The sequence below is a fragment of the Pelecanus crispus genome, chromosome 23, assembly GCF_030463565.1.
Source record: "Pelecanus crispus isolate bPelCri1 chromosome 23, bPelCri1.pri, whole genome shotgun sequence".
Classification (NCBI taxonomy): Eukaryota; Metazoa; Chordata; class Aves; order Pelecaniformes; family Pelecanidae; genus Pelecanus; species Pelecanus crispus.
The window spans coordinates 1,763,366-1,786,228 of NC_134665.1; the positions used below are offsets into that span (position 1 = coordinate 1,763,366).

Genomic DNA, 22,863 nt, shown 5'->3' on the forward strand with positions numbered 1-22,863 from the left:
TACTCTCTGGGCTCGGCCACCCAACCAGTTTTTTACCCAGCAAAGACTATGCCCGTCGAAGCCATGAGCTGCCAGCTTCCCAAGGAGAATATTGTGGGAGACGGTGTCAAAAGCTGTGCTAAAGTCCAGGTAAATGACATCCACAGCCTTTCCATCATCTACCAGGCGGGTCACCAGGTCATAAAAGGAGATCAGAGAGGTTCTGGGCTCCTTGCAAAAGGCAGACATCAAACCTTTCTTCCAGAAGTGCAAGAAGGAGCATTGCGAGAATTAGAGGCTGGTCACCCTCAGCTCAGTCCCTCGGAAGGTGATGGGCAAAGTACTCCTGCAGGCATTTCCAGGTCCTTGTAGGAGAAGAAAGGGATTGCCAAACCTGGATGGGTAGGGGAAAGCAGGGGGTATTTTGTACCTGGACCTTAGCAAGGGTGTTGCCAAGGCTTTCCACAGCCTCTTTATAGCCAGATTGGTGATATCCGGACAGAAGAAATACGTGATGTAATGGGTGGGAGTTTGACTGGTGCCTCAAGCCCCACTGTCACCAGTGGTAGAGTCCTCCTGGTGGCCACTTCCTAGTGGCATCCCTCAGTGCAAGCACTTGCGCCAACACTCTTGAGTGTCTTTATTAACTCCCTGCATCATGTGATGCAGCCTTTTCAGCTCCTTTGTGGGTGATGCGAATCAGGGCAGAGTCCTTGGGAGATCTTATCTGCTTAAGCCTGCCTAGAGCAGCACAGCTGGACAAGGTGATGTTCAGCGGTCTCTTCCAACCTGAGTTATTCTATGATTCAATGAATCTTTTCCTTGGAGAGCTTTCTGATGGCAGTCAAGAGAAAGTCAGAAGTAGAGATATAAAATGCACCAACAGAAATACAGCAGTTCCTCTGAGGAACATTTCTCCACTCAAACCATTGGGAGGAAATCTATGAGATCAATTTGGTGAAACAAGCTTACTGTTGTCTGCTCACGTAGTCGGCCACAAGGAGGGTGATGGCTGGGTACAGTACCATGTGGTCACTTGTGTCTCAGGAGCTCCTAATCCAGCCAATGGCTGTGAAGGGGTCTGTGAGGTCACTTCGGCCTCTGCAGGTGACAGGCCAACAGCTGGACTGTGTCTGGGAAAGGGACTTCATTCTGAAATAGCTGACAGGTCAGCCCTTGACTCATGGCTGGGATGTGTGCTTTGAAGCGCACATCTGCCAGCGTCTCTGACAGGCCAGCAGAAGGCACATTGACTGGGAGATGCCTTCTGCCCAAGGACTGAGGCTCACTGCAGGAAGGGGGCTTCTCTTTTGGTTGTCATGTCTCTTCTGCCTGAGTACATGATGGGACAGCAGCAGGCACGCGGCTTGGTCAAGTCTATCCGAGAAGCTGAAAGGGCAGCAGCTTTGGAAGATGATGGTGAGGTTCCTTCTGTGTGGTGAGGTGAAAGGCCACAGGAAGGCTGATGGATTGGGATGCCTGCTTGAAGGGTTGTTTCCCAGATGCTGCAGCTTTCCTTGGAGGTAGAAAACAGCAGGAGAGAGAAACACTGCCACATGGTGCAGCTGGGAAGGTGGAGACTGGACATGAGGAGGAAGAAATGTCACTCAAAGGGTAGTGCTGTGGGACATGAAGGCCTGCAGAAGGAGTATGAGATCAGTCCATCTCTTCATGGTTCAAGGAAAAGAGCGTGAGGATGAATATATGGAAATGCCAGTGTGAGAGCAAGGTAGGGAAGCAAGGTGGGTGCCTCCAGCCTGCAGGGAAAAAGAAGCAGCTGCGGGACAGCGCAGGACAACCTGTGTTAGAGAAGGCAAAGAGCACTGGCAAGGTTGGAAGTTGCCAAGAGAACCCAAGCCTTTGTGCCCCTGGGTACGGCAATCATCTCTGCCACCAAGGCCCATGAGCAGACATGTTGTGCTAAGGCACTGGGGGGGCCTCATGGCCTCCTTGCACACCCCCAGGAAGCCTGGGAGCTGTCACACCGTTGGCCTTCACTCAGCATCACACCCCCCACAGCCCAGTGCCCCAGGAAGGGCCCTGAGCAAGGTGTGAAGGACAGGATCTGCCTTCCATGGGGCTGGGGGTCAGGCCTTGGCCTTTCTGCTTCATCAAACAAAGCCAGGGCTTTCTCAGCAGCTGAGCTGCCTGCACATTACCTTTGCCTCCCTGCAATCACAGCCTCCAGTTCTCTGCTCTAACAAGTCCCTTGGGAGGCTTTGTCAGTAATGGCCCTCAGTGGGACTCATTAATGCTTCAAGGTACTTTGGGTTTTGCTTTTGACATTGAGTCTTGGAGAGCTTTGTGCAATCTCCTCTCAGTACCTGAGCATCAAGCACTCAGCACCAAATACTCCACAGAGCTCATTAACATCAAGCAAGCCCTAACAAGCTGTGTCTCTTCCTGTAATTGTCTTCTACTCTTGTACAGTTCATTAGAGAGGTTTCCTAGTGCACTTGTGGAGAAAGATTTCAAAGAACTTGTAATCAAAATGAATGTTTGCTTTAAAGGGTGTAGTTTGTTATGTTTCAGCTTAGAGAAGAGAGGATGGCAGCCTTCTCGGAGTGCTGTTGACCCAGGGTCTCTCCTAAGGAGGTCAGGACTGGTAGGAGAAGCTGTCCCTTGAGCTCTGACACAGCATGGACACCCTTGCTCCTCACCTCCCCAAGCCCTTCATGGCTCTCATTGCCCACCTGGCACTTGCATCCCTTGTCCTTACATCAGACTTCTCTGCACTCTGCAGCTGGATGGTACAGCTCCTTTGTGCCAGCTCCCACCTGCTTGCCTTTGAGACCTGGCTGCACAAAGGCAAAGGGGGATTGCTCTCATTTTTGAGCAAGCAGAATAAGCCTGATAAGACTCACCATTGCAATCAAACACCCTCCTCAACTGTATGCCAAGTACAAGCTGCCACCAATGAGGTTCACCTTCCACGAGGCATAATCATGCCAGAAATCTTTTAGACAGAAAGGAAATGTTAAAATAAAGACAATTAAACAGTTGGCAAAGACAGAATCTGACAGACTACTGAAAGATAGGCAAGCTTTTAACTCCCTGGAGCTCAAAGGTGCTATGGGATTGTTGAGAGGTGTCTGAATGATCGAAGAGTAAGGGGAAGGGAAACCAGGAGAGCAATTGCAAGTGTTTCTGTGCAGACAGTCTGCTGTCAAGAAGACTTCAGACATTATTCCTCCTGAAGTCTATAGTGTGTGATTATTTACAGATATTCTTGAGAAGCTGTCACAAAGTCAGTTTGTATTTGGTTATATCTTTCTCACTCAATTGCATCACTGTCTCTAATCTTTTCACTTGCCTAGTGGAAGCTATCAGGTATTGCAATGAATCATTTTCCTCTTCTATCTTATTAGAAAATGAATGCAAAGTTAATCAGAAAGCTTAATGTATGTTAATTAGCTAAAACAAGGAGCCACAGCTTAGTCAAGCAAAATTGAATCCTCTCCTTTTAATGCCATTTCTCTTGCAGCAACCTGACTGACTTGTGGCAGGCAGGCAGAGACTGTGACATCATCAAGAGCATCACAAACCCCAAAGTGACACAGCAACACTGCTCAGGCAGTGGGAAGGGCTAGTAGAGGTAGGCAAAGCCAACATGGGTGGGCTGTTGCTTGTGAGGTCACCCCACGACAGCAATGTGATTGGCCAGGAGCAGGCAGGTGTCATGAGGTCATCCAGGCCAGCAGGTGGGAGGGCTGCAGAGAGATGAGGGGGCCCCTGGTGAGGCCCTGCCCTGGGCTGAAGCCACCTGGACGTGACATGGGAACCTCTGGGAGGTGGCCTGAGAACTTGCGGGCTGTGAGAGAGAGCAGCGGGAGAAGGGACCAGAAGTGTGGGCAGCATCGTGTGTCCCAGCTGGGTCTTGCAGGTGGCTGCAGACGTGAGAAGTGGCCAAACTGCCCAGAGGGGAGCACTGAGGACCTTGTGGGGAGTCAAGCCTTGCAAGGCCAACAGTGATGTCTGGGGTGATGCCATCTGTGATGCCATTGAAGTCTCAGAGGAGCTAGGCAATGCTATGCAAACTATCGATTTTGGGTACACGTGGAGAAAAGCTGAGACCATTGGGGAAAGAGTAATTGCTGAGGGGGTCAGTGAACTGGGGAGGAGAGTGGGGCAGAGAAAGGGAGGGATGGAGGTGCAAGGTGGAAGCAGCTGCCTGTGGAAGAGCGGGCAGGAGGGGGATTGAAGGGGCCAGGTGTCCGTGGGGAGGGGCTGGGCAGTGCTGGCATGGCCAAACCCTGTGCCTGATCACCGTGCTCTGTCCTGCTTATGGTACTGGTTTCAGCTGGGGTAGAGGTATCTTCATAGCAGTTTGTATGGTGCTGTGTTTTGGATTTGTGCTGAGAACAGTGTTGATAACAGGGATGTTTGTGTTATTGCTGATGAGTGCTTGCACAGCACCAAGGCCTTTTCTGCTCCTCACGCTGCCCCGCCAGCGAGTAGGCTGGGGGTGCACAAGAAGTTGGTAGGGGACCCAGCTGGGACAGCTGACCCCAGGTGACCAAAGGCATATTGCAGACCATAGGACATCGTGCTCAGCAATAGAAGCTGGGGGAAGAAGGAGAAAGTGGGGATGCTTGGAGTGATGGCATTTGTCTTCCCAAGTAACCATTAGGAGTGATGAAGCCCTGCTTTCCTTTAAATGGCTGAATATCTGCCTGCTGGTGGGAGGCAGTGAATGAATCCTGCATTTTGCGTTGCTTGCATGTGCGGCTTTTCCTTTACTTATTAAACTATTTTTATCTCAATCCGTGAGTTGTCTCACTTTTCCCTTTTCTGGGCTCACTGGTGTGTGTGTGTTTGGGCGTGCATGCTTTGCTGGTCAAGTGGGGCTAGTGAGGAGGAGGAGGAGGAGGCCACAAAGATGTGGAGAGACCCAGGCTTGGAACTGTCAAGTGGGTGATATCTCTGAGTCTGGGCAGACCCAAAGGCCAGGCCCACAGTGGGAGACCCCATTTCATTACAGAGATGCTAGGAGAGTGTCAGCGCTGTCCCAGTAAAACACACTTTTATCTCAGATCCAGGTGAGACAGAGTAGGTTCATTCCTAAGTCGGAATAAGAGGAATCCAAACATTTCTGTAGAAAAGTGATAAACATTACTAACCATATATAATATGGTAATGGTAATATAAAAAAAAATGCTAAAACAAAAAGCAAAAGACAGGCCTGCAATGGGACACCCAGAGAACTATTGGGTGAACAGCAAAGGAAAATTTATCACTGCGGAAATTCACCTATGAAATCCCCTTCCTAATGGCTTCTTTGAGCTCCTGGTTCCTCATGCTGTAGATGAGGGGGTTCACTGCTGGAGGCACCACCGAGTACAGAACTGCCAGCACCAGGTCCAGGGGTGGGGAAGAGATGGAGGGGGGCTTCAGGTAGGCAAAACTGCCAGTACAGAGAAACAGGGAGACCACAGCCAGGTGAGGGAGGCACGTGGAGAAGGCTTTGTGGCGTCCCTGCTCAGAGGGGATCCTCAGCACGGCCCTGAAGATCTCCACATAGGACAGCATGATGAAAAGAAAAAAGCTGAATGCTACTAAGAAACTAACCACAACAAGAGCAGTTTCCTTGAGGTGAGCATCGGAGCAGGAGAGCTTGAGGATGTGGGGGATTTCACAGAAGTATTGGTCTACAGCATTAGCTTTGCAGAGAGGTAGTGAGAATGTATTGGCAGTTTGCAACACTGCATTGCGAAACCCAGTGCCCCAGGCAGCTGCTGCCATGTGGACACAAGCTCTGCTGCCCAGCAGGGTCCCGTAGTGCAGGGGTTTGCAGATGGCAACGTAGCAGTCATAGGACATGATGGTGAGAAGACAGTGCGCTGCTGACATCAAAAAGACAAACAGAAACATCTGTGCAGCACACCCCAAGTAGGAGATGGCCCTAGAGTCCCACAGGGAATTGGCCATGGCTTTGGGGACAGTGGTGGAGATGGATCCCAGGTCGAGGAGGGAGAGGTTGAGGAGGAAGAAGTACATGGGGGTGTGGAGGCGGTGGTCGCAGGCTATGGCGGTGATGATGAGGCCGTTGGCCAGGAGGGCAGCCAGGTAGATGCCCAGGAAGAGCCAGAAGTGCAGGAGCTGCAGCTGCCGCCTGTCTGTGAATGCCAGGAGGAGGAACTCAGTGATGGAGCTGCTGTTGGACATCTGCTGCCTCTGGGCAAGGGGGACTGTCCAAGAGGGAAAAGACATTGACAAGTTAGGGGAGTATTCTCTGAGCAAAATCAAAGCCATTTCTTACAGAACCCCCTTCAAACGGCCTCTCTCCATTCAGGAGGTCCTTTGGCAGGTCCTGTTCACGAGCCCTGGTTGGTGCTGGCTGAGGGTGCCCCAGGGAGCAGGGGCTCTGCTGTGGGCTCTGCAGGACTCAGTCCTGCCCTACAGCAGTAGGAAAAGAGGAACACGGGGTGATTTCAAGTTAAATCCCCTCGTGACATCAAAGAGCTTTTCAGCATTGTCGCTCCTGATTCACCCAAGTTCAGAGCAGAGCTGTGGGGATTGTGTTTTGTCTCTTCTGCTCTGGTTGCCCCACCACAGCTGAGCAGTGTTTTTACTGCAGAAACCCCTGGCATTCCTGCTGCCCTGCAAGGGAAACCGTGTGGGTCCTGAGAGGCCAGGGGAGGGTCCCTTAGTGCCGAGTGAGGACAGCCGCTCTGTGCATCAGCCCTGATCTCAGCTCCCTGTGCTGGCAGCTCTTTCAGCGGGAGGACTATCGCCCTCGGCTCTTCCCCCAAAAGAACCAGGACACTGCTGGGAGCAGACGAATCCAGTTTCCAAGGGCGGATGGCCAAGGCCCTCAGCCCATCTCCTGGTACCTGTGGAGGATCTCAGCTCTGCCCTGCCAAGCAGGGACACACAGGGCTCATTACAGCTGCCGGCATGCAGCCGCCCAGCAGCATTTCAAGGGCCTTAGCACCCCGCTGTCTTCTCCATGGGGCTCCTGTTCATGTGGAGGGCAGCTTTGGCTGCAGTGTGAGGGAGGTGGTAGCGTAGAAAACCCTGCGGGAAGTGAGCAAGACAGATTATAGCAGTGCTGAGTGGAGAGGAAGGATGACCTCCACCCACCTGCTGGCAGCGCTCTTCCTAATGCAGCCCAGGATGCCGTTGTCCACCTTTGCTGCAAAGGTGCAAAGCCAGGAGAAGAGAAGGCTTTGGGGAAACCTGATAACAGCCTTCCCACGTCTTCTTGGATATCAGCAAGGAAATGGAGCCCGGCTCTTCCCTGTTGTGGATGATGGGAGGAGGAGGGCTAATGGGCATCTTTCATATTTCTTTTTCTGCAGAGTTTCAAGTCTTTCCTAAAATGTATATTCACAGTGGATTCAGTTATGCACACAGTGGTTGCCACTGTCCTGGGGCAGCTGAAGAACCCGTGTGTCCCAGGAGATATGGTAGCTCTTCTGGAGCATGAGCTGCTATGCAGGCTCCGTACCTCATGGGTGGTGGAGGGCATCAGCTGCCTCCAGCACTGCTGGGGTGGCTGAGCAGGGACCTCTCCAGCACAGCAGCACATTGTGTTCCCTTGGATGTCAGCTGTGAGGTCACTTCTGAGTGGGCAGGAGTGGGGAGACAGATACTTGGAGGTCTTCAAAGCCATTACAATACAGCTCCCAACAAGATGAAAGATCTGGGGACATCAGGGGAAGCTGGGACAAGGGAGATGGGAGATTTGGGGGAGGGAAGAGGGGCTTGGCCAAAAGAAAGGAAAGATTTTGAGGAGGTAAGATCCATTCAGGTAATTTTGATGCCACTGTGACACTGACTGTGAAAGCATTCATGTTAAGCCTTTACCCTCTTTCTAACCAGGAACCTTAAGTCCGAACCCTACCCCTAAATGCTGCCCCTCACCCTGAAGGCAATCCACTACTCTAACCCCTCATCTCAAAATTTACCTCTAAGCCAAATTCAAAAGACATAACTCCTTGCCCTTATGCTTACCTTATTGATCACCCTAATCCCTTGCCCATACCCCTAGCATTAAAATGTTGGCCTCAGCCCTAGCCCTCACTCCAGACTCCAGCCCTAAACAAAACCCTAATCCACAAAGCCAGCCCATTCCCTAATGCTAACCAGACACCCTCAGCAGAACACCAAACCTGCCCTAGAAAACTTTGCCTAATCCCTAACCGCTGAAGGTGAGACCTAGTCCCTAAACCCTCACCTGAACACCTCACCCCCAAAGCCCTTTACCCTGTGCTCTGCATCCCCTTACCTTCACCCCCTTCCCTAAACCTAACTTAAACTTTTTGGCCCCTTGGGGCAGGAAGGGGATTGGCAGTTCCAAGAGCAGTCACGTGGCGTTGGAAGAGGGATGGGAGGTTACATGCATCCGATCAGCTCACAGGCCACAGGGAGGAGATGGTTGGGAATGCTGTGGTGAGGTCAGCTGTGCCTCAGGATGTCATGGGCCAGCAGGAGGCACAAGACTGTGAAGGTGGCTGTGAGGTCACACCTGTCTCTGGAGTTGACAGGCCAGCAGCAGAAAGACGGCTGGGAAAGGGACTGTGAGGTCACCTCTTCCTGAAGCAGCTGATAGGTCAGCCCTTGACTCACGGCTGGGATATGTGCTTTTAGGCTCATGCCTGCCAGGGTCTCTGAAAGGCCAGGAGAAGGCACGTGGTTGGCAAGCTGACTGGTGGAATGCCTTTCCTTAAGTACCTGGTAGGCCCTTCCAGGAAGAGGGCTTGGCTATGGCTGTCATGTCCTTTCTGCCCCAGGACCTGATGGGACAGCAGCAGGCACACAGTTTGCTGTGTAGCCTTCAACGGCTTGAAGGGTGGTGTCAGAGATGGTGGAGCTTACTTTGGTAGAGGGAGGAGGAGGAAAGCTCCACAAAGTGCTGCTTGGAAGGCTCAGAGTGGATGTGTTGAAAAAGAAACGTCACTCACAGGGTAGCAGTGTGGTGCAAGAGGTCACCCAGAGGGAGTCTGGAGCAGCCCATGGCTTTGTGTTTCAAGGAAGAGCCAGCGATGGGTGGAGAGACACCAGTGAGGGTATAGAAATACGAGGGGCAGAGCTGGTGCTGAAGGCAGGCGGGTGTCTGTGGCCTGAAGGGAAAGAGGTGCAGGCATGGGACGGTGTAGGACAGCCGGCAGTCGAGAAGGGCAAGGGCTCTGGCAAGACTGAGAGGCCCAAAGGAACCAAGGTCTTTGTCCCCTTGGCTATGGCAGTGTTCCCCACCGCTGAGGCCTTCCAGGACAAACTTTATTTTGAGGCTGTGACTTTGTTTCTTCCTCACCCCTGCTTGGGGATGCCAGGAGGGGTTGCCCAGTTTTTCTGCACATGGCATTGCTCCCCCTCCCAGCCCACTGCCCCGAGAAAGAGCCCTGAGCCCCGTGTCAGGGACAGGATCTGCCTTCCCAGGGCCTGGGGGTCAGGGCTTGGCCTTTCTGCTTTCTGATAAAAGCCAGGGTTTTCTCGCTGTTACAGCCACCTGCACAGTGCCTTTGCCTCCCTGCAATCACAGCCTCCAGTTCTCTGCTCTAACGAGTCCATGGGGAGGCTTTGTCAGTAATGGCCCTCAGTGGGGCCCATGAATGCTTCAAGGCACTTTGGGTTTTGTTCTGACTTGGACTTCCTGAGAGGTTTCTTCAACCTTCTCTCAGCATCTGAGCTTCATGGACTCAGCCCCAAATACACCGAGGTGCTCATTAAAAGACACAAAGCCCTAACAAGCTTTTTCTCTTCCTCTAATTTTCTTTAAGTCTTCAAGACTTGTACAGCTACTTGGAGTTATTTCCATAGTGTACGTAAGGAGGAAGATTTCATACTGCACCTAATGATTTTTTTTTTCATTTCAAAGTTTTTTTTAAATTTTATTTTATATTATTTTATTTTGTTTTGTTTTATTTTTATTTGATTTTTTACTAATTTTCAGTTGAAGGAAGAGGTGGTAGAAGCATACTTCAATTGATATTGATCCCAATTGTCCCCTCAGGAGGTCTGGACAGGTAGGAAAAGCAGGCCCTTGAGGTCTGACACTCTATGGACAAATTTGTTCCTCACCTCCCCAGCGCGGCCATTTCTGTCATCGGCCACCTGGCACTTACATCACTCTTCCTTGCATCAGACTTCTCCACCGCTCTCTGCTGCTGGATGGTACAGCTCCCTTGCACCATCTCCCACCTGATCTCCTTCGACACCTCGCTGCACATGGGCACAGAACGGTTTTTCCTATTTGTAAGGAAAGAAAATTAAAGCATGATCAGTTTTCATAAGCAATAAAACACACTCCACAAACATATGCTAAGTACAAGCTGCCTCAAATGAGGTTGCCTCTCTACAAGCGATTTCTTATCAGAAATGTTTTGGATAGATAGGCACAAAAAGATAGGTATGAACATAACTGAAGAGATGGCTGGAGAGACAATGAGACTACTGAAAGGCAAGCTTTTAATTCGATGAAGCTCAAAGCACCTGCATGGGTGAGAGGTATCTGAATGAACAAAGAGTAAGGGGAGGAGAAAACTGGAGAATAACACAAAGGGCCTTTGTCTAGGCAGTCTGTATCTGAAAAGAAGGCATTAGAAATGGTCTTTGTGTCAGGACAGGTGAAAAATTATGAACGATTAGAGAAGTGAAACACACTGTGTAGCAGACAGAATAGTGGTAATGAAGTTACAGGACAAGATCGCTATTTCTTCAGCATATCCCTTGTGAAGGGTCATAGCAGTAGTGGAGGTCTCTTGTGAGTGAGGGCAAACGGATGTTGCAGCCATCTTGGAAAGAGGCCAAAAGTGCAACCCAGGGAACCACAGGCTGCACAAGCTCACTTTGGTGAGGGAGGAGCAAGACATTGGATGACTCCTCATGGGTGACATTGCTGGGCACCTGAGAGAGAAGAGCATTGGCATGGACTTTGCAAGGGTAAATCCCGCCTCACCCACCTGATTGCCTTCATGATGAAGTAACTCCATTTGTGCATGAGGGGAGAACATGGGATGTCATTTCCCTCCACTTCAGCAAGACTTTTGGCATGGTCTGCCACTTCAGATGTCACCAGGTGTTTGTGCCTGAACAGCTCAGCCTGGCCTCCATCTCCATTATTACCATGGAGCTGAGACAAGGAGCTCCCATGCAGGTGCCCATGTTGTGCCCACCTGAAGTGAAGCAAGAGGAATCCCCCCTCCTGTGGGTTTGTGCTCTGCATGGGAGGGAGCTGAGAGCCCTTCCAGCCCCACGACTAAACACCCACAACAGAGCCTGAATTCCTTCCCTCATCAGGAGTACAGGAGATCCTTCCCTGTCACTGCCTGGGTTGTCCTGCCTAAAGATGGGTTGACAAAAGAACTACTTCTCATGACCAAATATTTTTCTACTAGGAGTTATGATACTGGTGCAACTAAGTGCCTCTCCCCAGTTGTGTGAGGGACCATGAGTGATGGCTTCAGGCTGTGTCACAGCAGGTTCCCCTGCAGCCCCAGGGACAACACAAGGCAGCCCAGAGGGGCAGAGCAAGGGCTGCCTTGGGCTGGTGCTGTGCTGCTGAGCTGGGCCGGGCTCCTGGGACGCAGGCAGCTCCTGGCAAGCGGGCAGCGCTGCAGAGAGACAGCTCTGCCCAGGAGCAGCTCCTGTGCCAAGCGCAGCAGGGCTGAGGGCAGTGCCTGCAGGCAGGGAGGGGAGAGGAGGGAGGCAGACAGGGGTTAAAGGCAGTGTGGGGTGGGAGGGTGCTGAGAGCTCACTGCAGGAGAGATCTTCACAGCCCTTGACATGGTAAATCTCTGGCTGCAGGGCAATGCGGCTGCATTTCCTGCAGGGATCTCCTAAAGCTGGCACATGCCACAGATCACAGGATCTATAAGTACAACTCTCAGTGTTTCTATATTGTACATAAGGAGGACATGCTCGAGAGCAGGGCTGCCCTGCTGCACTGTCTGAGGGACAAGACATGACGGCTGCCTTCTGCAAGGGATGGCTGCAGAGTGTGAAGGCGGGTGTGCAGCCAGGGGTGCCCAGGGCTGTCCTTGCGAGCAGGGTCCCTGCACCCCAGGGTGCTGTGTGCCGGGGCAGGGACTCTGCTGCCTGCCAGGGTCAGCTCTCAGCCTGCCCAGGGAACCCCCCACGGTTCTTCCAGGAGAAGCTGTGTGTGGAAAGAGTGACCCCAGCAAGGCAGGGTCATTCTGCCTTGTCGACAGGGTTCAGCGTGGGTCAGGGCTGCTCAGAGCTTCAGCCTCATCTCCAGAATCTTTCCGTAGGACGTTTCAAGGGGAAGCTCAAAACAAGGATTACTATAAAGAGAAGGAACTTTCCTGAGTCTGTGTGTCTATTCCCTACTCTTGGAGAATGGGAGTTACAATAGAGAAACAAGTTTTTAATATTGACAAGTCACTGAGACTGCTGAACTCTAACTCTGAGTGATCAGTAGGTCTTCCAGGAGTCTCCCAATGAGTTTTCAGCCACTTCGTTGCCTTTGGTCACAAGCAGACTCACCATGGCTGGACCCATCCGGCTTAGGCTGACCTGTCCTTCTTTCTACCTGCAAACAGGACCATGCGCCCAGCCAGTGCCCTGCACACAGGCAGGTTTCTGGAGGGCTAAGGAGAGGGCACAGAGGTTGGGATGGGGTCTGTGAGCGGGGAAAAGATGTGGGACAGGGAAACAGCTCCCATGAGGAAAATCTCCTGGCAGCAGGGATATCATCAGGGAATGAGAGGAAACAAAAACGAGAAATGTTGTGAGAGGGAGAGTTCAGAAACCTCCGTCTCATCCCCTGCCATGCAGAGCCCTTCCCCTGAGCAAGCCCCCTTGCCTCCTCTCCCAGCCAGCAAAGCCTCTGCCCCAAGGGCTGGGGGCTCCAAGGCGCGAACCAGCTCCTCTGCAGCCAGAGCTCCAGCAGAGCCGTGCTGCAGCTCTCCAGCCCCGCGCCCAGGGCCCTCTGCAGAGCACAGGGGCTGAGAGCAGCTGCCCGGCAATGCTGGTGCCTGGGAGGTGGCGGGCACAGCTGGGGAAGGGCAACGCTGGCCTGAGGGCCCGCCTGCCTCTGCCCTGGCCTCTCTCACCCACACCCTCACTCCAGTTCTCCTTCTCGCTCCACTTGTCCCTGTTAGTGCTGGGGTTATTTCCTTCTTGCTGTCAGGCTCCCTGGGGAGATGGAGTTTCAGCTGCAGAGTCACACGCTGGTCTTGTGGGTCCCCCCATGCCCGTGTGTCCATGGGAACAAGTGTCCCAGCTTTCCTCTAAACTGTGGGGCAGCGGGCAATGCACTCAGTGCATGGAGGCAATGAGCTCAATCTCCCTTACTCAAATGCCATCACTAAGACACTTGGCTACCAGCTGGAGGTGTCCTTCCAAGCTGTGAGCTTCCCTCCAGGGGAGGGGGAGATGTAAAACCCCAAACATCTCAGACTGCCACTCTGTTCCCTTAGCCCTGGGAGTGCAGATGCTGACAAGTCCTTCTGCATTACGAGCAATCCCATCTGATAAAGTCAAACACCTGGACTGGCTCCTGCCCCCACCGTTCCTACGAAGCCACTGCTGCAGAGCAGGGCTGACTCCTTGGCAGTCAGCTGGCAGAGGCCCTTCTCCTCATGGCACACACGGCCAGCACCAACCAGAGCTCCAGCCATGGAGAGGAAGAAAGGTCTCCTAGAAAAGTGAAAGTGTGTGTGTGTAGCAGCAGAGTGTCTAGGACAAATGGCTTTGAGCTTGCTCAGAGATGAAGCCCCTAATTTGGCATTTTCTTTTTCTCTTTGGACAGCACTCCATTCTCAGAGGAACCACATGTCTAACCACAGCACTTTCAACGAGTTCCTCCTCCTGGTGTTTGCAGACAGGCGGGAGCTGCAGCTCCTGCACTTCTGGCTCTTCCTGGGCATCTACCTGGCTGCCCTCCTGGCCAACGGCCTCATCATCACCGCCATAGCCTGCGACCACCGCCTCCACACCCCCATGTACTTCTTCCTCCTCAACCTCTCCCTCCTCGACCTGGGATCCATCTCCACCACTGTCCCCAAAGCCACGGCCAATTCCCTGTGGGACACCAGGGCCATCTCCTACTTGGGATGTGCTGCCCAACTCTTTCTCTTTGCCTTCTTGGTGGGAACAGAGATTGCTCTCCTAATCATCATGGCCTATGACTGCTACGTTGCCATCTGCAAACCCCTGCACTACGGGACCCTGCTGGGCAGCAGAGCTTGTGTCTACATGGCAGCAGCTGCCTGGGGCACTGGGTTTCTCAATGCTGTGCTGCACGCATTCAATACATTTTCCATACCCCTCTGCCATGGCAATGCTGTGGACCAGTTCTTCTGTGAAATCCCCCACATCCTCAAGCTCTCCTGCTCAGATGCCTACCTCAGGGAAGTTGACCTTCTTGTCATTACTGCCTCTTTTGGTTTTGCATGTTTTGTTTTCATTGTGGTGTCCTATGTGCAGATCTTCAGGGCTGTGCTGAGGATCCCCTCTGAGCAGGGATGACACAAAGCCTTCTCCACGTGCCTCCCTCACCTGGCTGTGGTCTCCCTGTTTATCAGCACAGCCATGTTTGCCCACCTGAAGCCCCCCTCCATCTCCTCCCCACCCCTGGACCTGGTGCTGGCAGTTCTGTACTCGGTGGTGCCTCCAGCAGTGAACCCCCTCATCTACAGCATGAGGAACCAGGAGCTCAAAAACACACTGAAGACACTGATTCAATCATTTTTCCAGCAGCAAAAATAAGCTACTCATGCCTCTTCAAAAGTGATTTCCAATTCATCTTGGGAAGTTGCAGTGCTTTGAGTATTTTATCTGTGATAAACCTGTTTTTCCAGGAATGTCTCCAGCCACTCGTCTTCCCCAAAGGCATGAACCAGCCTCTCTGACCCAGAGGTCTTTGTATGTGTGTCTGGCACAGTGGTACACCTGACCTCCTGCACCACACCTCTGTAATAAAAGGGGATTTCCTCAGTGCCAGTGTCTGGAGGTTGGACTCTTCTTCCAAAGCTGAGGTTAGGAGCAGACTGAAGAGATTGCCTCCCACGAGGCAGTGCTGCTGTGCTTGGGTTCTCCTTGGACTCAGGACAGGAGGGCATGGGCTGTTGTGTTAGGCATGGGCCTGGGCTAAGCCTTCACCTGTGGGTGCCTAGTGCCAATGAAAATGATCGATGATCCAGGGGGATCTGCCTGGGACCATCTCCCTGTGGTTTTCAGGCACCACGGGCCTCTCACACTTCAGAGCAGCACCACCTGCCCGGAGCAGGAACAGTTGGCCAGGCCAGCACAGAAACGCTGCCCTGGGGAAAGGCTCCCTGGGGGCTGGGATGTCCCTGGAGAAGAGCAAAGGAGCAACTCTGAGTGTCCGGGGGGAACAAATGACACAGAGAAACCCATTTCTGCATGCACCAGCCCAGCGCAGGCTGCTGTGTTGCAGGGGCAGCTGGAGCTGCCTGAGTGCCCCAGGCTCAGTGCCGGTATCAGGGGAAGTGCCAGCCCTGCTCAGCATCTCCCCTGGCCCAGAGCCCAGCAGACCCCAGAGAAGGGCTGTCTGCGAAGCCCCTCGTGGGATACAGCTGGGGAAAGGTTTGGGTTCTGGGGAGGCTGAACAAGTAGGAGGGTGATGGGGGCACAGTGAACCAAGAGCTGTTGTTGGGATCATAATGAGGGGAACTTGTCCCCCCTTCCCGAATGTACCCTTTCCCTTGTTGTGCCTGCACAGTGGGGCTGTGGGACCATGTGTGGGGCCATGGGGCTGGGCCAGCACAGGACCAGAGCTGTGACAGGGGCCATGGAGCAGGTGGCGGGAGGTGCAGCAAGGACAGGCTAGAACAAGGAATTTCCATATATTGTCTTTGTCGTGGAGGCGTGTTTGCAGGAAAGGAAAAGCTCACCTGGGGATCCTGGTTACAAGGGAAGCCAAGAGGAAAAAGAAGAGCTTTGATCGCTGCATTACAGACCCAGATGGAATAAGGAAAGTGCCAGCAGGCTGCTGAATGGGGAGGGGGATTTAATAAGAGCAGGCACAGGTGGGGCTGAGGGACTCAATGCCTTCTTTGCACAAGTCATTACTGAAAAGGTCTGCAGGTCTCTGCGCTCAGGAAAAGGGTTCAAGGAAGAGGAAAGCCTGTTTTGGCAGGAACCTCAGGAAATGGGGCAAGGACAGGTGCCAGTGTCTGCCCTGTGGGGACTCAGCCTGGCCATGGCACAGGCTGGGGCTGCCTGGCTGGGAGCAGCCCCTGGGAAAGGTCTTGGTGGGCAGGGAGCTGACAGGAGGCAGCCGTGTGCCCTGGCAGCAAGGGAGGCCAGGAGCAGCCTGGGCTGTGAGACCAGTGGATGGAGGGAGGGGATTGTGCAGGTCACTGCATCCCAGTTTCAGATCCCACTACAGGAGAGATGTCGGCAAGCTGGAGTGGCTTTAGCAAAGGGCCCCCATGATGGTCAGAGGCTGGAGGACTTTGCCTTTGAGCAGAGGCTGAGGGAGCTGGGCTTGTCCAGCCTAGAGAAAGAAAGATCCTGGGGAAAACATGGAGCAGCATTGCACTGTTCCCACGAAGACGGCGTCAGGCCCATTTCCGTGGTACAGGGCACAAGAACAAGAGGCAATGGGCTGAAGCAAAAGAGGGTGAGGGTACACACAGGGAGAAACTTTTCCAGCATGAGGGCAGTCAAATGGTGGCAGCTGTTTCCCAGGGAGTGTCCACCAGCTCTGTCCCAGAAAGTGACCAAGGCTTATTGGAATAAAGCCCTGAGTAATCTGCTTTGACCCTGCTTGCAGTAGGAGGTTTCTCAAGACACCTCCTGATGTCCCTCCCAGCCTGAAGGATGCTGTGCGCCCTTCTCCTTCATGTTTGCAAATGAGGGAAAGCTCTCAGGTTCTGCCTGACCACACAAGTAATTCACATCAGGTGCAGGGCTGCTCCACAAGTATCCCAAACAGCCCAGACCACAGCCTTTGCTGCTCTTTCTATTCCCCCCACCCCACATCTTCTCTGTTGCTCTCCTAATACCCTCCAAAAAGAACAGCCTACCCTCTTAAGCCTTTTCCATTGGACACAGTTTCTTGTTTCACATCCTCTTCTGGTATTTCTGAGATGGTTACTGTGGTATTTTCCACCTTGGGTAGCAACTCCACTAAGCACGTCTTTTTCTTTCCTTACCTGTAGTGTTCTGCTATTCCCCACGTTCTTCTCTTGCTTGAGGCACTGTCCAACAAACCTGAAATGCTGATGTGTTGGAGCTTCAGTCTAGAGGGACCTTGACACCCTTGTGGCTTTGCCCAACAAAAACCTCTTGAAGTTTTGGAAGGCAAAGGCAGCAAGGTCTGTGGTGGGGGCAGAACAACCTCATGCCTTGGGCCAGGCTGTGCCATGAGCATCTGAGGAGTGTCCTGAGGAGAAGGGCATGGCAGTTAGGATGGATGCCACAGGAACCAGTGGGTTTGCCATTTTGAACGCAGGGTGGCTAAAGTGGAGAAGGTGCAGAGGAAGTCTGTCACGGTGGGCTTAGGGGGCTAAAGCAGACGAGCTGTGTGGAGAGGCGGAGGGAACTGGGCCTCTTTAGTGTGCTGAAGGGGAGGCACAGGGCAGTCTGAAAGCAGGTGACACCTCCCTGGAGAGGTGGTGGTGGAGCCAAGCCCTTGTGCAGTGGCAGCTGCTATGGCAGAGACAACAGCCCCAAACTTCCTGCTGGGAGCTTCACGCTGGGCCTTAGGGAAACACGGACAAGGCAGGTGGTTGTGCCCTGCAACAGGACATCCAGGGAGGATCTCTGATTGCCAAGTTTGGAGGTTTTCAGGTTTCAGCTGCACAAAGTCAGAGCCAGCTTGAACCTGGGGTGGGTGATAGCCCAGCCTTTGGTGGGAGGCCACCATAACAGAAATGAGGACAAGGCAGCTGAGCGGCTCCTTGAACCCAGCAATCAGTATGCCATGCCACCTGAGATTCCTGGGAACACCTAAGCTTTTGTCCAGAGAAGTGTGATTCCTCTTTCTGTGTCCTGGCCAGTCTCCTGACCCATGTGGTGCTTTAGGCTGTGAAGAGAATCCAAACCAACTTTGTTACTAGGTGAGTTTCATTTTACATGCGGAAATGCAGGGCAGATGCAGGGAGCTCAGAGCTTCCAGGCTCCCTGCTGCACGGTCAGGACTGGAGAGACTGGAAATGCAGGTAACGGTGTTGTGTCAGTGGACTCCACACCAAAACTGTGCCTTCCTTTGTGCCTTCTCACTAACCTGGGATCTGTCCCTTGGCTGTCATCTTTGGCTAAAACCAAAGCAGCTCCCCTGATACACCTCCCTGTCCTGATGAATCGTGTGAGAAATGGATGGAGCAGCGATGATTTAAGGGCAATTCTGTCTAAGAGCTGTCATCAGTAAATAGTAACAAAGAGTTAGCAGTGAGAGAAAAAACCCACTGTTCTAAGAATTGCACGCCAGAGGTGAATCACTGAGAACTTTTAACTATTTTGTCAAGTAAAAACAAAATGCAGGAGCTTTAGTTCATCATCGAGAAGACAAAGGAGTTCCCTTACAGCACTCTCCTGTTACTGCTATTAGTGACAGTACCACTAATTCCAACACATCCTTGAGAGCTGCTTTATTTTTCCTCAGCTCCAAAGCTCAGGCTGCTCAGACCTGGGAAGTGCTACCTCAAACCTGCAACCCAAATCTCCCCAGCCTTCTCTCATCCACACTGTCTTACCCCAGGACACTTCCCCCACGCGTCAGCACACTGCCTGGTGTCCATTTTTTTATCTGGGTGTAGAAGTCAGGGTACCCCCTTGTAAAGCCTTCCCTACAAAAGTCTAACCTGCTGATCCCACTTGTGTCACCTCATGCTATGCACAGCTCCATTTTCCTTCTGCAGAGCTCCATGGCATGGACAGTTTTCCTGTTTCTTTCATGAGAAAAGGTGACAAACAGGAGAGACTCCTTGCCAGGAAGTCACAGCCTTGGGTGTTGCTCACCTGGTTCTTCCTGGCACTTCATTCGGCATCTCTTTTGGGGCATCTGGGACTTTTCTGTGACTGCTCATTCTGCACAGAAGATGATAAAAAGACAATGATTTCATAAAAGACAGTTATAAAGGCCCTGTCATAGACAAAAAAGTTTTCTGTGAGGTCTGGAGGGAGCCAGGAAGACAGTTCACAAGCACCAGGAAGATCCAGGAAGCTTAAGGCCCCTTCTGAAGAGCGAGTGGCTGTGAGCAGCAGTGCCTGGCCGTGTGCAGGTCTCAGAGAGAGGGCTGAGGGGTTTCTGTGAGAAACAAGGAGATGGCTGATGGCTTTAGCAAATCCTTAACCGATATCAGAGCCCAGACATGGAAAGCAGTTGATGTCTGTGGATGGGGAAGAGGAGAGGTTTGTCCTGGGAAGATGTCAGGAAGGAAGAGCCCTCTTCTGCCAAGCAGGGCTGACAGCCATTTGCATGTTGTGTGCATGGCTCAGCCTAGGAGATGGGCAATGCCCATTGCTGAGGATGGCTGTGCTCAGTCATGCCCCATGAGCTGACCTTGCTCTCTTTTCTCCTTCACTTCCCACACTTGGATGGACCTCAGGACACGTCTATGAGCATGGAGGATGCAGAGACCTCCTGGGGTGAGGTGCTGTGACTGCAGGGGAAGAGGGAAGGGCTTGTGACCCCCGTGGTAGTGCAGGGAGAGAGCAGTGCATGGGAGGCTTCAAGCAAGTCTGGGGCTAGGACATCTTGGGTGGTAGAGGAACCTTATCAGGTCTTTGAAAGAATCTGGATGGGTTGTGGGCAACTGAGAGACACTGGCAAATGAGAGCTCTCCCTAAGCTGCAGGACTCCATTTGCTCAGCTGAATACCTCTATAGGCTGCCCTGGACATAAGGAATATCTACAGGTTCAGTGGGCATCTGCTGTCATTCCACCTGGCCAATTGAATTTCCCATCAGCCTCCAAGAAGATGCCTCCAGATGCTGCCCTGCCTCGATGAGCTTCTCCCTTAGAGCTTGCAGTCACCTGCGCATGTCTGGGGCCACCTCCTGAAGCCCAAATGTCGCCAGGTGTTTGTGCCTGAACAGCTCCTTCCTGGCCTCCATCTCCATTATTGCCATGGGAGCTGAGACAAGGAGCTCCCATGCAGGTGCCCATGTTGTGCCCACCTGAAGTGAGGCAGGAGGAATCCCCCCTCCTGTGGGTTTTTGGCAGACAGTCTTGCCTCAGGACTAAACACCCAGAATGGGGCCTGAATTGATTCCATCAGCAGGGGTACAGGAGACATCTCCCTGTCACTGTCTCTGTTGTCCTGCCTAAAGATGGGTTGAGAAAAGGTGATTCTTGGACCTAACTCTTTCTCTAGGAAGAGAAATTACACTACTGGAAGTAAGAGTCTCTCCCCAGCTGCAGGAAGGAGCATGAGTGATGGCTTCAGGCTGTGTCACAGCAGGTTCCCCTGCAGCCCCAGGGACAACACAAGGCAGCCCAGAGGGGCAGAGCAAGGGCTGCCTTGGGCTGGTGCTGTGCTGCTGAGCTGGGCCGGGCTCCTGGGACGCAGGCAGCTCCTGGCAAGCGGGCAGCGCTGCAGAGAGACAGCTCTGCCCAGGAGCAGCTCCTGTGCCAAGCGCAGCAGGGCTGAGGGCAGTGCCTGCAGGCAGGGAGGGGAGAGGAGGGAGGCAGAGAGAGGTTAAAGGCAGTGTGGGGTGGGAGGGTGCTGAGAGCTCACTGCGGGAGAGATCTTCACTGCTCTCTACATGGTAAGATTCTGGGTGCAGGGCAATGAAACTGGTGTTCCTGGAGGGATCTCCAAAAGCTGGTACATGCCACAGCAAACACGACCTTTCAGGAGGACTCTCAGAGTTTCTCTAGTGTAGAGGAGGAGGAGGTGCTGCAGAGCCGGGCTTCCTGCTGTACCATCAGGACAGGGCATGACGGCTGCCTTCCGCCAGGGACGGCTCCAGGGTTTTGAAGAGAGGTGTGCAGCCAGGGGTGCCCAGGGCTGTCCTTGCGAGCAGGGTCCCTGCACCCCAGGGTGCTGTGTGCTGGGGCAGGGACTCTGCCGCCTGCCAGGGTCAGCTCTCAGCCTGCCAAGCAGCTCCCCACGGTGCTGCAGGGAGAAGCTGTGGGTGGAAGGAGGGACCCCCAGCAAGGCTGGGTCCTTCTGCTGTCCAGAGTGTTCAGCATGGGTCAGGGCTGCTCAGACTCCTACATCACCCAGAGGACATTTGCAGGGGGTCGTTTTAAAGGTGGATGTCAAGGTAGGGGATTACCTGAAAGGGTAGAAATTTGTCCTTTGAGTTTTCTCTTCTTGGTTGGCTGGATGGGCAGTGGGAGATGGGAATGTATTTCTGTGCTCTGGAGTAGGCAGTGAGAGCCCAGTTCTCATCAGGACTTGTCTGAGCTGCTCCTTGGTCCCTGCACACCCCCAGAGATGTCCCTGGGCAGTGCCCTGCTGCCAGGAGGGGTGTGCAGGGCAGAGCTGAGCACACAGCGCGTGGGACGGGCTCTGTGAGCATGAAGAGGGAGGAGACGTGGGGAGAGGGAAACAGGTCCTGGCCAAGAAGAGCTGCAGGCAGCAGAGAGGTGGGCAGGGAGGCAGAGAGACCTGCTGGCAGAAATGCCGTGGCAGGAGGCATTCAGGCATCTCCCTGCCATCCCCTGCAGTGCAGGCGCTTTCCCGGGAGCAAGCCCCTGCTCTCCTCACTCACACAGCACAGCCCCTGCCCTTCCTATCATGGGGACATGCTCAGGAGTTGCCCTTGCAGCAGCCTGACCACCAAAGAGGAGAAACACTCAAGTGTGTGACTGTGCCTCCCTCCCCTGCCTCCCTTGCAAGGCCTCATTTGGCATCTTCTCCTCTTCTCCCTGCTGCCCTTACAGTTCTGACTGTCACACTCACTGGGGTGTGGGGGTGAGGATTCAAGTGCAGCTCAGACACCAGCGCTGTCATGCACCTGTGTCCATGGAGGAAAAGCACCCAACTCGCCCCCTGTGAACCTTCGGGGCTCTGGGTGCTGCAGCGTGTGCGGCTGGCAGGGATCTCACCCTCTCTTCAGGACGTAAGGAATTGAGGAGAGGTGAGTCTTTCCTTGGGAGGTGCTGCTGGGCTGCAGGCTGCCCTCCCGCAGGGCACAGCTCTCCCATGGCCTCTCTCTGTTGCGCAGGAGCCCCATGGAGAAGACAGCAGGGTGCTAAGGCCCTTCTGAGCAGGGACGACACAAAGCCTTCTCCACGTGCCTCCCTCACCTCGCCGTGGTCTCCCTGTTTGTCAGCACTGCCATGTTTGCCCACCTGAAGCCCCCCTCCATCTCCTCCCCACCCCTGGACCTGGTGCTGGCATTTCTGTACTCGGTGGTGCCTCCAGCAGTGAACCCCCTCATCTACAGCATGAGGAACCAGGAGCTCAAGGAGGCTATTGGGAAAGTAATTTCATGCATGATTTTCAACACTGATAAATTTTCCGTTGCTGTTCACAAATGATTGTCAGGGTGTCCCATTGCAGGCCTGTCTTTTGGTTTTTGTTTTAGCTATTTTGTTACCATTATCTGTATGGTTATTAGTGTTTATTATGTTTCTACAGAAATGTTTGGATTCATCTGACGCCGACTGAGTAATAAACCTGCTCTCTCTCACATAGATCTGATGGAAAAGTGTGTGTTTCTGGGACAGAGCTGACACTCTCCTAGCATCTCTGTAATAAAATGGGATCTCCCTAGTGAATTAAATGAAGGGTGGGGTCTTCTCCCAGAGCTCATGTTAACAACAGACTCCAGGAATTTCACCCCAAATAGGGCTTTTTCTCCTTGGAATTGGGAGAGGAAAGCTCATTGTCACACTGGTAACTGTTAGAGACCAAGGGTTGCAATCTGGACTCACCCATTGGTATGTGCTGACAGTGGAGATGATGAATGGTCACCGAGGTACATAGCCAGGGCCGTCCCACATGGGACAGGGAAGAAGACATCCTCCAGGAGGGGAATCCGGAGCTGCCTGGA

At 53.1% G+C, this 22,863-nt stretch overlaps 2 protein-coding genes across 2 annotated transcripts; one reads left to right on the forward strand and one right to left on the reverse strand.

Moving 5' to 3' along the window:
- Nucleotides 1-5,229: 5,229 nt before the first annotated feature.
- Nucleotides 5,230-6,144, reverse strand: LOC142595871 (olfactory receptor 14J1-like). Its single transcript, XM_075724722.1, has one exon. The coding sequence runs from the start codon at nucleotides 6,142-6,144 to the stop codon at nucleotides 5,230-5,232; it is 915 nt and encodes a 304-aa protein (XP_075580837.1).
- Nucleotides 6,145-13,716: 7,572 nt separating this feature from the next.
- On the forward strand, nucleotides 13,717-14,677 carry LOC104024343 (olfactory receptor 14J1). Its single transcript, XM_009490685.2, is given in 2 exon segments — nucleotides 13,717-14,627; nucleotides 14,629-14,677. Coding segments are annotated over 2 exon segments (960 nt in total).
- The last annotated feature ends 8,186 nt before the right edge of the window (nucleotides 14,678-22,863 follow it).

Excerpts from the sequence above, each read along its gene's own strand:
- LOC142595871 (XM_075724722.1), bottom strand. The coding sequence starts at position 6,144 with ATGTCCAACAGCAGCTCCATCACTGAGTTCCTCCTCCTGGCATTCACA.